Genomic DNA, 13,754 nt, shown 5'->3' with positions numbered 1-13,754 from the left:
CATAACATGGCTCCATCACAAGGTAAGGCCTACTGCCCTGCAGTGCTGGTCTCCAGACCCACACTCTACCCAAGCTCTTCAGAGAGGCCAGGAATACAACACTCAGGAACAACCGCTTCACCTGCAGCTAGCAACACCCCTTTCCTTGACCAACATGGGCTAGGCCCTGGCTCCAACTGGTATGCCTAGCCCTCAACTTACTTAAATTCTTTCTCTGACTTGCCTCGAAGATCTCTCACAAGCCACTGAGTGGTAAAAGCATCCTGAGGTGGCATGCCATATCGCATAATTGCATTAAGAAATGCTTTTCTCTGACGAGCATTAAAACCAAGTACCTAAGGAAAAAGAAGCACCATATAAGAGGAAGCAAGTCTCCTCCCACCAAAGACCCACTGTGTGGCATTCTCTCACCCCCTTGCACACCACTATGGGATCATACGGTACTTACTTCAATATTTCCACCAACACGGGCCAGCAGAGGAGGTAATGGCTTATCTTTATCATTCCGCAGGCCCTTGCGACTGGGCCTGCGGGGAGCTGGAAGAGGAGACAGTGAGTGAGTGACACTGACAGGACAGCAAACAATCCAACAGCCACAACCCCGGCAAGATGGCGCCACTCTCACCTTCTGATCGTTCATCAAAGTCTTCATCACCTTCCTCTGAGGCCACTGAGTAATCGGACTGGTTGTCGGACTGGTCGTCCTGCCAATCTGGAGGGAGAGAGGGCAGATGAGCGGGGCCCACTGCTCTAGTGGAACGGCCCGTGGGTGGGGGGCGGGGCCGGCCACACACACCTCGGTCCTCCTGCGAGCCATCATTGTAGTTGACCTGTTTACGGATTCTTTTTCCTTTGCCCAGATTTCGGGCTAGATCTTCTTGCTGCTGCTCATAATGGTGCCGCAGCAATTTCTCCCAGTAGTCAGGATCCACACTTTCTTCCTGTTTTATGATTTCCCGTTCTACCTCCTCTTCCTCCTGGGACAGAGGGAGGGCCAGGACTCAGGGGTGCTGAAGTCAGCACCACCAGCTACCCCTGGTCCTCACAGTTCCCATTCTGCTAGCTCCTTTGCATGGCTGGACTTATAAACACTCGGTGTGCCTGCTTGAACCTAAAAACTTGGAAGAAATTTAAGAGACAAGACATGGCTCCTCAAAAGGTTATGTGTAGATTAGCAGTCAGCCTGATTAAAGAAAAATGTGAGAAGGAAAACTATTATGACAAGACAGAATGAGACACTGTGCAGCTTCTATCCCTTCCTACTGGCAACACCCAGAAGCAGGAGAACAAAGAAGCAGGTTAGCACCTTAGCTGGAAGGATGGAGGGCTTCCCAAACACTGCAGGAGGTCTTTAAGACAGAAGCAGCCAGAACACATTCCGATCTCAACTAACCTCAGAAAATTATCAACTGCTTGAGAAATTAAAAAAGAACAACAAAGTTCACACACACACACACACACACACACACACACACACACACACACCCTTCCACATGCATACACACAGAAACACACTCAAATATTTTCAATAGCTCTCCAGGTTTTTGAGTTTTTGTTTTGTTTTTTGAGCAGGTTCTCTGTGTACTCCTGGCTGGCCTTGAACTCATGAAAAGCCATCTATCTACCTCTACCTACTGAGTGTTGGAGATTAAAGGCTTGTGCCACCACTGCCCAGTTTGGCTCTCCAAGTCTTATTACCCAAGTATAGATTCTTTTCCCCTTGGACATTTCAGAAGTATTGATTAAATACAGATACTGGGCTGAGTGCTTGCTTAGCATACACAAGGCCGTGGGTTTGACACACCCCACCCCCACCCCCACCCCCGGAATGCATAAACCACACATGGTAGCATGTGCCTATAACATTAGCCCTTGAGAAGTAGAGCCAGAAGAATCAGAAGTTTAAGATCAACTTTAACGACAGTGAAGTCAAGGCCAGCTCAGAATATGTAAGACTATGTCTCAAAAGAAAAAAAAACAAAACCCAAGTTCTTCATGACACAATAAAACCATTGTTCATAGCCTAAGTACAAATAAATGTCAGAGCATCGGAGAGAACCAACTTCCTGCAACTTGTCTTCTGTCCTACATACACACACAAACACTCTTTCTCTCTCTCGCACAAATAAATGTCAAAAGAAACAAACAACAAAACTAAATTACAGAATAGGCTGGTCATCTCTAATGAAAGAAAACAAAATCTAAGACTATGAAACTCAAATACCTAAAAGTTATAACTGCCTTTAAAATTTATTTTAGCCAGGAGGCAGTGGCACATGCCTTTAATCCCAGCACTCGGGAGGCAGAGCCAGTCAGATCTCTGTGAGTTCAAGACCAACCTAGTCTACAGAGAGAGATCCAGGACAAGCACCAAAACTACATGGAGAAACCCTGTCTCGAGAAACCAAGGGGGGAAAAAAAGTTGACAAAAGAAAATTTCATTTTAGTATTTTTAATTTTTTTTTCCCCCAGAGCTGAGGACCTAACCCAGGGCCTTAAAGCGCTCTACCACTGAGCTAAATCCCCAGCCCCTCATTTTAGTATTTTTAATTTTATGTGTATGTTTTGCCTGCATGTAAGTCAGCATCAGAACCTCTGGAACTGGAACCACAGATGTTTTTAAGCTGATGTGTGTAAAGAATCAAACTCTGAAGAACAGCCAGGACTCTTAACTGCTAAATCATCTCTCTAGACACTCCCTCCACTATTTGTTATATAACTCCCCAGCAAAAAGACAAGACACACACACCCCAAGCATGGTGGTGCACACCTGTAATCTAAGCATTTAGAAAGATGAAGCTGGAGGATCACTGAATTTAAGTTCACGGCCACCCTGGGTAAGACAGTTACACACATATCCATATGTATAACACACACACACACACACACACACACACGCACGCACGCACGCACGCACGCACACACACACACTCACTCACACACTGTGTTCTCAGTCAAAGTGAAAACAATTGTCCCCAGAAGAGAGAGAACTAGGCAGGGCAGGGTGGAGAAGATTTTTTTTCTTTTGGATTTTGAACCATGTTGCTGTATGGCTTGGATGCGAATGGAAAGTGGTGGAACCTCCATGGTACAGACCTGGAAAGAAGTCACATCACTGGAAACATGTATTGAAGGAGAAACTAGACAGCAGACTGTTCTCTTTCTGCTTCTTTACTGCCTTCTGAGCAGTTTCCTCAGTACATATGCCCTGTTAGAATAGGCTATTGTCCATAATCAAAAGGACCTAACTATCCACACCAAAGCTCCTAAAAGATGTAAGACAAAACAAGCTTTCTTATCCTCTTCCCTCTCAATCTGGTTTTTTGAGATAAGGTCTCACTTTGTACACCCAAGAGGCCTGGAACTCATTATGTAGACCAAGATGGCGTTTAACTGTTTGCCTCTGCCTCCTGAATGCTAGGGTTAACAGCATGCACCACCACAGTGGTCTCAGCTTTTTCTAAATTGATCATCACACACCTATAAACTCAGCACTCAGGAAGCTGAGGGAGAAGAATTGAGCCTGAGGTCAGCCTGGAATTGATTTCCAGGCGAGAGTGGGTTACAGTGTGACCTGGCCATTCAAATAAAGTTTTGTGCATAAAGTTACAAGCCTTAACTTTTTCTTAGCCAATACAGAAGCTGAGGCAAGAGAACCAAAAGTTCAAGGCCAGGATGGGCAATTTATAGAGGGGCTGGGGATATGGCTTAGTTGGTAAAGTGCCTCCATAGCACACACCAGTTCTTAGATTCAATTCTCAGCACCACATACAACCAGATGTGATGACAGATACCTGCAATCCCAAGCACCTGGGAGGCAGAGAGAAAAGGGTCAGAAGTTCAATGTCATCCTTAGCTGCCTAAATTCTATTTTGGGATTCCAAAGACACTGTCCCGGGCGGGCAGTGGTGGTGCACACTTTTAATCCCAGCACTCAGGAGGCAGAGGTAGGCAGATCTTTATGAGTCTGAGGTCAGCCTGGTCTACAGAGTGAGTTCTAGGACAGCCAACCCTGTCTCAACAAAAATAAAAAGACCCTGTCCCCGAAGATATTTTTAAAGGACACAATACTATGCATAATGAATACACATAATAAAAATTTTAAAAGAAAACTAAAACAAAAATTCTTTTAGTACAAATGAATGTAACTCAGTAGCAGATTAACTGCTTAGCCCTGGGTTCCAGCCCCAGCAACTCCACCTTCTGATTAAAAGGTCTAAAAAGAAATAAATACCCAGGTGTGGTGGTAGATGCCTTTAACCCAGCACTTGGGAGGCAGAGACAGGCAGATACCTGTGAGTTTCAGGCCAGAACTACATAGGGGGACCCTGTCTAAAGAGAACAAAAAGCAAAATAAAAAGAAGTAAACAGAACTACAGGCACTAATCAGAGAAGACCACATATACTTGCACAGTCACTATCGTAGATCAGCCCTAACATGAGCTGTGGCAGGCAATTGCTTCTACTACAGAAGCTACTGTACGGAATACAATCTCCTACAAAAAAAGCAGTTTTTCCTTGAATTTACTGCTGATTTATAGAAAGTTCCCCCACCAGTTACACATAAACCCTGACTAGAAGCACATGCCCCAAGAACAAGCTGGTAAACAAGCACAGTGCGTAGTATTTTCCATGTGCACAAAGCTCAGGGTCAATCCCCAGCACCACATATGGGACGTGGCAGTTACACATGTGGCCTAGGTCTGTCACCTCAGCACTTTGAAGGTAGAGGCAGGAGGACCAGAAACAGTGACTACAGTGACTTCCAGAACAGCCTGAGATATATATGAGATGCTGTCCTAAAATCCAGAGAAAGACAGACATTGTGGTTCACATGTACAATCTTACACTTGGGAGGCTAAAAGGCCATGAGTTCAAGACCAGGCTGGGATACATAGGGAGATCCTATCTCCAAAAAATTGCAATAACAAACTGGGCGGGCCAGGCAGTGGTGGCGCACCCCTTTAATCCCAGCACTCGGAAGGTAGAGGCAGGCGGATCTCTGAGTTTGAAGCCAGCCTGGGCTACCAAGTGAGTTCCAGGAAAAAGGCACAAAGCTACAGAGAAACCCTGTCTCGAAAAACCCAAAATAAATAAATAAATAAATAAACTGGGCGGTGGTGGTGCACACCTTTAATCCCAGCACTTGGGAGACAGAAGCAGGTGGATCTCTGTGAGTTCAAGGCCAGCCTAGTCTATAAATCAAGTTCCAGGACAGGCACCAAACTACACAGAGAAACGTTGTCTCAAAAAAAAAAAAAAAATTTTTTTTTCTTTTTCTTTCTTTTATTATTTTTTTGTTTTTTGTTTTCTGAGACAGTGTTTCTCGGTGTAGTTTTGGTGCCTGTCCTGGATCTCGCTCTGTAGACCAGGCTGGCCTCGAACTCACAGAGTCCTCTGGCTCTAGCTCCCAAGTGCCACCACCGCATGGCTTCTTTTTCTCTTTGTTTTGGTTTTTCGAGACAGGGTTTCTCTGTGTAGCTTTGGTGCCCATCCTGGATCTCACTCTGTAGACCAGACCTCAAACTGACAGAGATCTGAAGTACCTCCCAAGTGCTGGGATCAAAGGTATGCACCACTACCACCTGGACATTGCCCAGCAAAATCAATTAATTAATTAAAAAGTTTTAAATAAATTGAAGAATAATAATAAACAAGGAGGAAAGAAAAATCCCCATTAGTGTTTGATTTAGGACCCTTTAAAAACCTAACCTAGGGCTGGAGAGATGGCTCAGAGATTAAGAGAGGTCCTGAGTTCAATTCCCAGCAACCACATGGTGGCTCATAACCATCTGTAATGAGATCTGGTGCTCTCTTCTGGTCATACATGCTGTATACTTAATAAATAAATCAATCTTTAAAAAATAAAAAAAAGAAAAGAAATGTTTTCAGGCGGTGGTGGTGCATGCCTTTAATCCCAGCACTCGGAGGACAGAGGCAGGTGGATCTCTGTGAGTTCGAGGCCAGCCTGGTCTGCAGAGTGATTTCCAGGAAAAGCTCCAAAGCTACACAGAGAAACCCTGTCTCGAAAAAACAAAACAACAACAACAAAAAAACAACCTAACCTAAGGGCTGGAGAGATGGTTAAGAGCACTGACTGTTCTTCCAGAGGTCCTGAGTTCAATTCCCAGAAACCACATGGTGCCTCACAACCATCTGTAGTAAGATCTGGTGCCCTCTTCTGGCCTGCAGTCATACATGCTGTATACATACTAATAAATAAATAAATATTTAAAAAATTTGGGTTGGGGATTTAGCTCAGTGGTTGAGCAAGGCCCTGGGTTCGATCCTCAGCTCAAAAAAAAAAAAAAAATTATTAAAACAAAAAAACAAAAGCAAAAAAAAAAAATCCTAACCTAAACTAGGTGGTTGCCCATGCCTTTAATCCCAGAACTTGGGAGGCAGAGGCAGGCAAATCTCTGTGAATTTGAGGCCAGCCTGGGCTACAAAGGACTCGTGCAACACAGGATGGCCAGGGCTGTTACACAGAGAAATCCTATCTTAAAAAATAGGGGAAAAAATGAAAAAACAATAGCAAAAAACCTAATCTATCAGGCAGAACTGATCTTAGCCCTATGCAAATCACTAACAAAAACAATAATCCTGCTAATCAAGATCTGCTGGACAGGGGTAAGGATATGAGTCAGCTGGACAGAATGCTAGCCCAGCATGCAAGGAGCTTTAGGTTCAATCTCTATTAGCACGTAATCCAGGCCTGGTGGCCCATGGTGTCAGCACAACACATGGAAGATGGAGTCAGGTTATTCTCAGATACACAGTAAGATCAAGGCCAGTCTGGGATACCTGAGACCCTGTCTCAAAAACAAAATAAAACAAAAAATTAGTACTAAAAATTCTGCCAGATAGTCACACTTGATATGGTGGCCAGGAATGGTAGGTGGCACCTACATGCCTATAATGTCAGCACCTGAGAGGTAGATGCTGAAGGATCAGGAATCAGTTTAAGCTACATAGAGTTGAAAGCCAGTCTAGGCTTCAGCTAAAATAACACCCAGGCCTGTAATCATAGCAACTGGGATGTTGGTGCAGAGGATCAAAAGTTTGAGATCTACGCTGAGTAACAAGACTTTGTTTAAAAAAGGGAGGAAAAAAGGCTATACTATCAGAAGTCAGCAAGAGCATCATCATTCTGATGAGAAAGCATGGTGAAAACATCAAAAATCCACACCAACCCAACCCTTCGCCAAGTGGCTTAAAGGGAACCAGCAAAGAAAAGCAGTACTTTTAAATTACTTAAGGGAAGAAATATATTACAAAAGCCTCACACATTCTCTTTTAGTAGTTTTTGCTTCTTAGTGTAAAAGATCAAAGGGGAAAAAGAAAAAAGGGAAGAATTCTCATCTTTGAAAAAAATAGCTAGTTATTAAAATATATATCTCATTGGCTTTTTCTAAGGTAGCATTCAAAAATGCATATGAAGAATTAATAAGATACATAAAATAAGACTCTAGGAGAGTATATGCTGATTATGTGAAACCTGGCTGTGTAGCTCCTGACAGTCAAGGCATAGATGAGAATGGAAATTGAGCATGTTACATTCTTTCTGTTCAAGGCAAAAAGATGTTTTCCTGTTGTTTCAAATATCACCATGATCTCAATTCCAATCTTCAGACCAATCACCAAGAACAGCATTGCCTTGGACTCATACTCACCCCCATTTCTTCTTCCCGTACCACATACTGGGCCACTTTAAATGAGCTCAAATATTCATTCATGCCCTGCAACTCTGTGTCTTCGGTCTCATCCTGGTTGCGATCCAGCAGTCGTTCAATGGCCTTGTCATCATAATGGATAACACTGCTGTCTTCTCCCTCTTTGTTGTCTCCTCCTGTGAAGGACCAGGAATCCACAACCCCCAGTCAGTTCAGCTGCAGTAGAAAAAGCAGTTCCCAGCTGGGTGGTGGTGGTAAATGCCTTTAATCCCAGCATTTGGGAGGCAGAGGCAAGAAGATCTGAGTTCGAGGCCAGCCTGATCTACAAAGTGAGTTCCAGGATAGCCCTGTCTCAAACAACAACAAAGGAGGAGAAAAAAAAAAAAGGGAAGAAAAAGCAGTTTCCATGGAACCCCTGCTATCAAAAGTACCTCCCTATCCTCTGAGAAGCCAAGTTCCACCCAAACTTTAAGCTTCTGATTAGCTCACCCCCATCTGTGGCTTCATCCTTGAACAGTTCCTCAGTGCCAAATTTGAGGATATCATCGAGCTCCTGCTTGGACATGGAGCCAGTCTTGGAGCCCAGGCCAGGGCGCACCACCAAGTGTGTCAGCATCATCTTCTTCTTTGCCACCTGGGTGATGCGCTCCTCCACTGAGGCGCGGGTCACAAACCGGTAGATCATCACCTTCTTATTCTGACCGATCCGGTGGGCTCTACTAAAGGCCTGGAGTTGAGCAAGCAAAACGGGCAATCTTATATCCTACTGACTTTCACAGAAAACAGCCATACTAGGACACAAGCTGAAGCTAGTCTTCCCATAAAATCTCTGCAGCTCTCACTTCAGACACCAACCTCTTATCACATCACATAGGTCTACAACCAACCCCAATTCCCAGGCTTATAAGATAATGACCTTCAACAAAAGAAAAAGTCTGTTGTTTCATTCATACTTAAATTTCAAATAACAGGAACTCTTCCTGCAGAGTGGGGGCTGCTGGGACCTCCTAAAGCTGCTACTCTACTCACCTGAATGTCATTATGGGGGTTCCAGTCAGAGTCATATATGATAACTGTGTCAGCAGTAGCCAGATTGATCCCAAGGCCCCCAGCTCGAGTGGAAAGCAAGAAGCAGAACTGTTGAGCACCCGGTGCTAAGAAACAGAAAACACCATGAGTTCTCTACTGAATTCCAATAAATAAGTAGAGAAGGAAGGTAAGAAACAGCTTAGAAAAACACCAGTTGTCATAAAGGATATGGAAATCAGCATCAAAGTTTACAAACAGGGTTGGGGATTTAGCTCAGTGGTAGAGCGCTTGCCTAGCAAGGGCAAGGCCCTGGGTTTGATCCTCAGCTCAAAAAAAAAAAAAAAGTTTACAAACAACATTAGCATAATCTCAAGTATCTGCCTCAAGAGATGTATGAATTTCAATGAGAAAAGTAACTTTACAATGGAGAATTTTAGCAGACACCACCTCAACCAAGTGACTAATAATCACTAGAAAGGATAAATGCAAAATCACGCATAATATCACATCTGTGACATTCTTTTTTTGTTTGTTTGTTTTTCCAGGTAAGATTTCTCTGTGTAGCTTTGGAGCCTGCCCTGGAACTCACTCTGTAGCTCAGGCTGGCTTGGAACTCACTATGTAGACCAGGCTAGTCTCAGAGTGCTGGGATTAAAGGCATGACACCCAGCCTGTGACATTCTTGTACATGTATTTTTCAAGAAAGAGGCTCTATATGAAATAAGTGACCAGAAATTCTAAGTATTAATACCATGAAGGAAGGGGTGGGGTGGGGGATGGGGTGAAATGTCAGTTAAGATGCTTCCTACAGGGCTGGAGAGATGGCTCAGTGGTTAAGAGAACTGACTGCTCTTCCAGAGAATCCGGGTTCAATTCCAAGCACCCACATGGCAGTTCACAACTGTCTATAATTTCAGTTCCAGGGGATCTGACACATTCATACCAATGCACATAAAATAAAACTTAAAAAAAAAAAAAAAAAAAGCCAGGTGGTGGTGGCGCACGCCTTTAATCCCAGCACTCGGGAGGCAGAGCCAGGCAGATCTCTGTGAGTTCGAGGCCGGCCTGGACTACAGAGTGAGTTCCAGGAAAGGTGCAAAGCTTCAGAGAAACCCTGTCTCGAAAAACCAAAAAAAAAAAAAAAAAAAAAAAAAAAAGAAGCTTCCTATCTACTATAGTGTAAAAAGAGTAGGAGAGTAGGGTCTCCCCTTGGATCTAATTGTGCGCCTGGGATTCGACCCTCAAACAGAAAACATTAGAGAAAATGGGCGGCACTCAGTTAGGATCTACAGTTCACTTGACAATATGACTCAATGTTAATTTCCTATTGTTGGCAACTGTACCATGTTAGATTTTGTTTTGTTGAGTTTTGTGGTTTTTTGTTGATGTTTTTGTTTGTTTTTTGAAACAGCGTTTCATGTAGATCAGACTGGTCTTAAACTCTGGATAGCCAAGGATAACTGAACTTCCTATCTCCACGTCTCCGCTTCCCCAGTGTCGAGATTACAGTTACGTGTCACCACACTTTATCCAGGGCCTGGTGCATGTTAGGCAAGCATTCTAACAACTGAGATGCATCCCCAGACCACCTCCAGTGTGTATTTGAGTGTCAGGATATGGGAGTGTGCTCTCCAGCACCCACACGGAGGTCAGAGGACAAAGCCAGTCTCCCCCTTCCATTATGCAACTCGCAGGCACAGAGACTCAGGTAAACAAGCTTGGCACGTTTACCCACTGAATCGTCTACCTACTGAATTGTCTCACTGGCCTTTTTAAAAGTTATTTTAAAATTACATTTATTTTGTGTCCATACATGCATGTGCACATATGTGTAGTCTGAAGACATCTTGCAGGAGTTGGTTCTTTCTACCATATGGGTCCCAGGACAGAAATCAGAGACATGCTTAGTGGCAAGTACCTTCGCCTGCTAGTCATCTCACTGCCCCCCCCACACACACACACACTTCCAGACAGGGTCTCCTGTAGTCATGATATCCTTGAATTGTTTTTTTGTGGGGTTTTTGTTGTTGTTTTGTTTTTTGTTCATTTTTTTTTTGAGCTGAGGATCGAACCCAGGGCCCAAGTGCTCTACCACTGAGCTAAATCCCCAAACCACTGTTTTGTTTTTTTTGAGACAGAGTTTCTCTGTGTAGCCCTGGCTGTCCTATCCTGGAACTTACTCTGTAGACCAGGCTGGCCTCGAATTCAGCAATCTACCTGCCTCTGCCGCCAGAGTGCTAGGATTAAAGGTGTGTGCCACCACCACTCGGCTATTTTTAAGTATTTTTTAATCTTCATTTTGTGTGCACGCGTTTTGCCTTCATATATGTCTGTGCACAGCACATGTGTACTGCCTGGAGAAGCCATAAAAGGATGTTGTTGGATCCCATGGAACTGGAGTTAAAGAGCTGTGAGCTGCCATGTCGGTGCTGGGAAATCAAACCCAGGTCCTCTAGAACAGCCAGTGCTTTTGCAGCCCCACTGACGGACCAAGTGCTGAGATTACAGGCATATGCCACAAGCACTGTCAATTGCTATTATTAAGAGCAGTAGGCTAACTGTGTTTTGTTTTGTTTTGTTTTTTAACAACTTTTAAGTCTAAAATATTTAAATAACCAGGACAGCCAGGACTACACAGAGAGACCCTGTCTCCAAAAAATAAAAATAAAAATAAAAAACACCTAAATAAAATTGAAAGGTTGGGGGAAGGTGTAGTTGTATTTACTGAGACAGGAGTCTTATTTGAGCTTCACAAAGCTGACCCTGGGTTGGAGATAAAGAGCTCTCTGCTCCTGACAGAGGACCTAGGTTCAGTTCCAGGTTCTATCAGGTAGCTCATAACTCCAGGCACCTCTTCAGGCCACCTGTACATACATGATATACAGACAAGTAGGCACACAAACATGCATTTAAATAAAAATAAATTTAAAAACAAAACTAATCTGATCCTTCTTTTTTTAGCCTCAGGATATAGCAAGGTTAGAGAAAATGCCCCTTTTTAAGCAGAAAGAACAAAGATCCCAAGGGGAAGGTCAGAAAAATCTTATAGTCTAATCCCTTCTTCGAAAGCTTCACTCCTTCTTATCAACTGACTAAGACCCAAAAGAACTACTGAGGAACAGGTGCACAGTAAGCCGGGGTACTGAAGAGAGATGGCGCAGCAGTTAAGAGCACTGGCTTTTCTTCCAGAGGACCTGGCTTCATTCATTCCAGTATCCACAAGGCAACTCACAACCAGCTGTAATTCCAGTTCCAGGGACTCCAATGCCTTCTTCTGGCCTCTGCAGGTACTATATGCCTATGGTACATAGATACACATGCAGGCAAAATACCCACACACAAAATAAAATCATAAAAAACAAACCACTGGGGCCAGTGAGATGGCTCAGCAGGTAAAGATGCCTTGATAACCTGTGTCAATCCCCAGGATTTCACATGGTAGGAGTACCAACTCCTATAAGATTTCCTGTGGCCGAGCAGTGGTGGTGCACGCCTGTAATCCCAGCACTCAGGAGGCAGAGCCAGGCGGATCTCTGTGAGTTCAAGGCTAGCCTAGGCTACAGAGCGAGATCCACAACAGGCACCAAAACTACACGGAGAAACCCTGTCTTGAAAAAACAAAAAAACAAAAAACAAAAAAAAAAAAACAAAAAAAAAACCCAAACCCTGTGTAGACACAGTTGCAAACACATGCACACTTTAAAAAAGAATAAAGTGATCATTCCAGAAATACAAGAAAATGGGGCCAGACAGAAGGCACAAGCCTTTAATCCTAGCATTTAGTTAAAGACAGGTCCACCCTGTTCTACATAGTTCCAGACCAGTCAAGGATATGTAATGAGACCCTGTTGCTTTTACATCAGACCTGAGTTCAATTCTCAGCACCCACATGGTAGTTCACAACCCTCTGTAACTCCAGTACCTAGGCACACACATGGTACACATACTTACATGCAGGCAAAACACTCAACACAAAAAAAGTAATCTTTTTATTGTTGTTGTTGTTTTGGGGTTTTGAGAGAAAGGATCTCTCTCTACATAGCCCTGGCTGTCCTGGAACTCATGTAAACCAGCTGGCCTTGAACTCACAAAGAGCTACCTGTCTCTGCCCCTTGAGAACTAGGATTAAAGGTGTGCACACCACGCCCATCATATATACATACAGTTTGTTTTTTGAGACAGGGTTTCTCTTGTATCCTAGCTGTCCTGAATCACCTTAGACTCACAGGTATGTGCCACCCACCACCACCTAGCAATAAGTATTTACTTTTTATTTAAAAAGAAGAAGAAAATGATTGCTTGGAAATATGCCATTCCTTTCTTACCATTGAAGCGGTCAATAGCCTCCTGACGCATGTTACCAGTGATCCCACCATCAATACGTTCATATTTATAACCTTCATGCTCTAAAAAATCCTCTAGTAAGTCCAACATCTTGGTCATCTGTAAAAAAAAAACAGCGTAATTACAGAGCTGTCAGGTGATAACTCTCTTCTCAGTCACTAGAGCTGCCCCACCACTGTCTCTAGGTGGGCCACATACCTGGGAAAAGATGAGTACCCGATGCCCTCCCTCCTTAAGGTTCTTAAGCATCTTCTGTAGCAGCAACAATTTCCCAGATGCTCTGATTAGGGCACTGCCATCATACATGCCATTAGGCATCTTAGGGGCTTCCTGGTGACAGAAGCAAAGGAAAATGTATTAGAGAAGCCCACCAGGAGGAGTTAGCAACCCAGAAAAGACGAAGAGGCGGCACAACTTACCATTGCCGCCACAGGGAAGAGGTAAGGGTGGTTGCAGCACTTCTTAAGATCCATCACCACATTTAGCAGGGAAACCTGGTTGCCACCACCTCGAGCATTAAGTGCTTCAAAATTCCGTGTGAGAATATACTTGTAGTACTTCCTACATGAACAAGATGTGAGGACAGGTTGGACTCCAGTCTTTAAATGACTAATGATGCAACCCAACAGCCTGAGATCATCTTCCCAACCTTCCTCACTGTGGAGCTAAGCTAACAAGCATAGCCACACAGTCACTATGTTAGACACT

The 13,754-nt window shown here is 43.8% G+C and overlaps 1 protein-coding gene across 7 annotated transcripts in view; it reads right to left on the bottom strand.

Moving 5' to 3' along the window:
* The window catches only part of Chd4 (chromodomain helicase DNA binding protein 4), a 37,506-nt gene that overhangs the window by 9,460 nt on the left and 14,292 nt on the right, over positions 1–13,754 (bottom strand). For 5 of the 7 annotated variants that reach the window (XM_036180559.1, XM_036180560.1, XM_036180565.1 and 2 more), the window contains exons 20-29: positions 13,466–13,607; positions 13,245–13,376; positions 13,028–13,145; positions 8,703–8,827; positions 8,163–8,400; positions 7,674–7,849; positions 797–977; positions 626–712; positions 449–537; positions 202–335 (exon numbers count right to left, since the gene is read on the bottom strand). In XM_036180559.1, the coding sequence (XP_036036452.1) occupies positions 202–335; positions 449–537; positions 626–712; positions 797–977; positions 7,674–7,849; positions 8,163–8,400; positions 8,703–8,827; positions 13,028–13,145; positions 13,245–13,376; positions 13,466–13,607 (1,422 nt within the window). Of the gene's footprint in view, positions 1–201; positions 336–448; positions 538–625; positions 978–7,673; positions 7,850–8,162; positions 8,401–8,702; positions 8,828–13,027; positions 13,146–13,244; positions 13,377–13,465; positions 13,608–13,754 lie in introns of all 7 variants that reach the window. The other 2 variants (XM_036180562.1, XM_036180558.1) reach the window with 2 other exon arrangements.

The sequence above is a fragment of the Onychomys torridus genome, chromosome 3 (assembly GCF_903995425.1).
Source record: "Onychomys torridus chromosome 3, mOncTor1.1, whole genome shotgun sequence".
NCBI lineage: Eukaryota > Metazoa > Chordata > Mammalia > Rodentia > Cricetidae > Onychomys > Onychomys torridus.
Note: the sequence above shows the minus strand (reverse complement) of the source record. Positions and strands in the feature narration are given on the sequence as shown.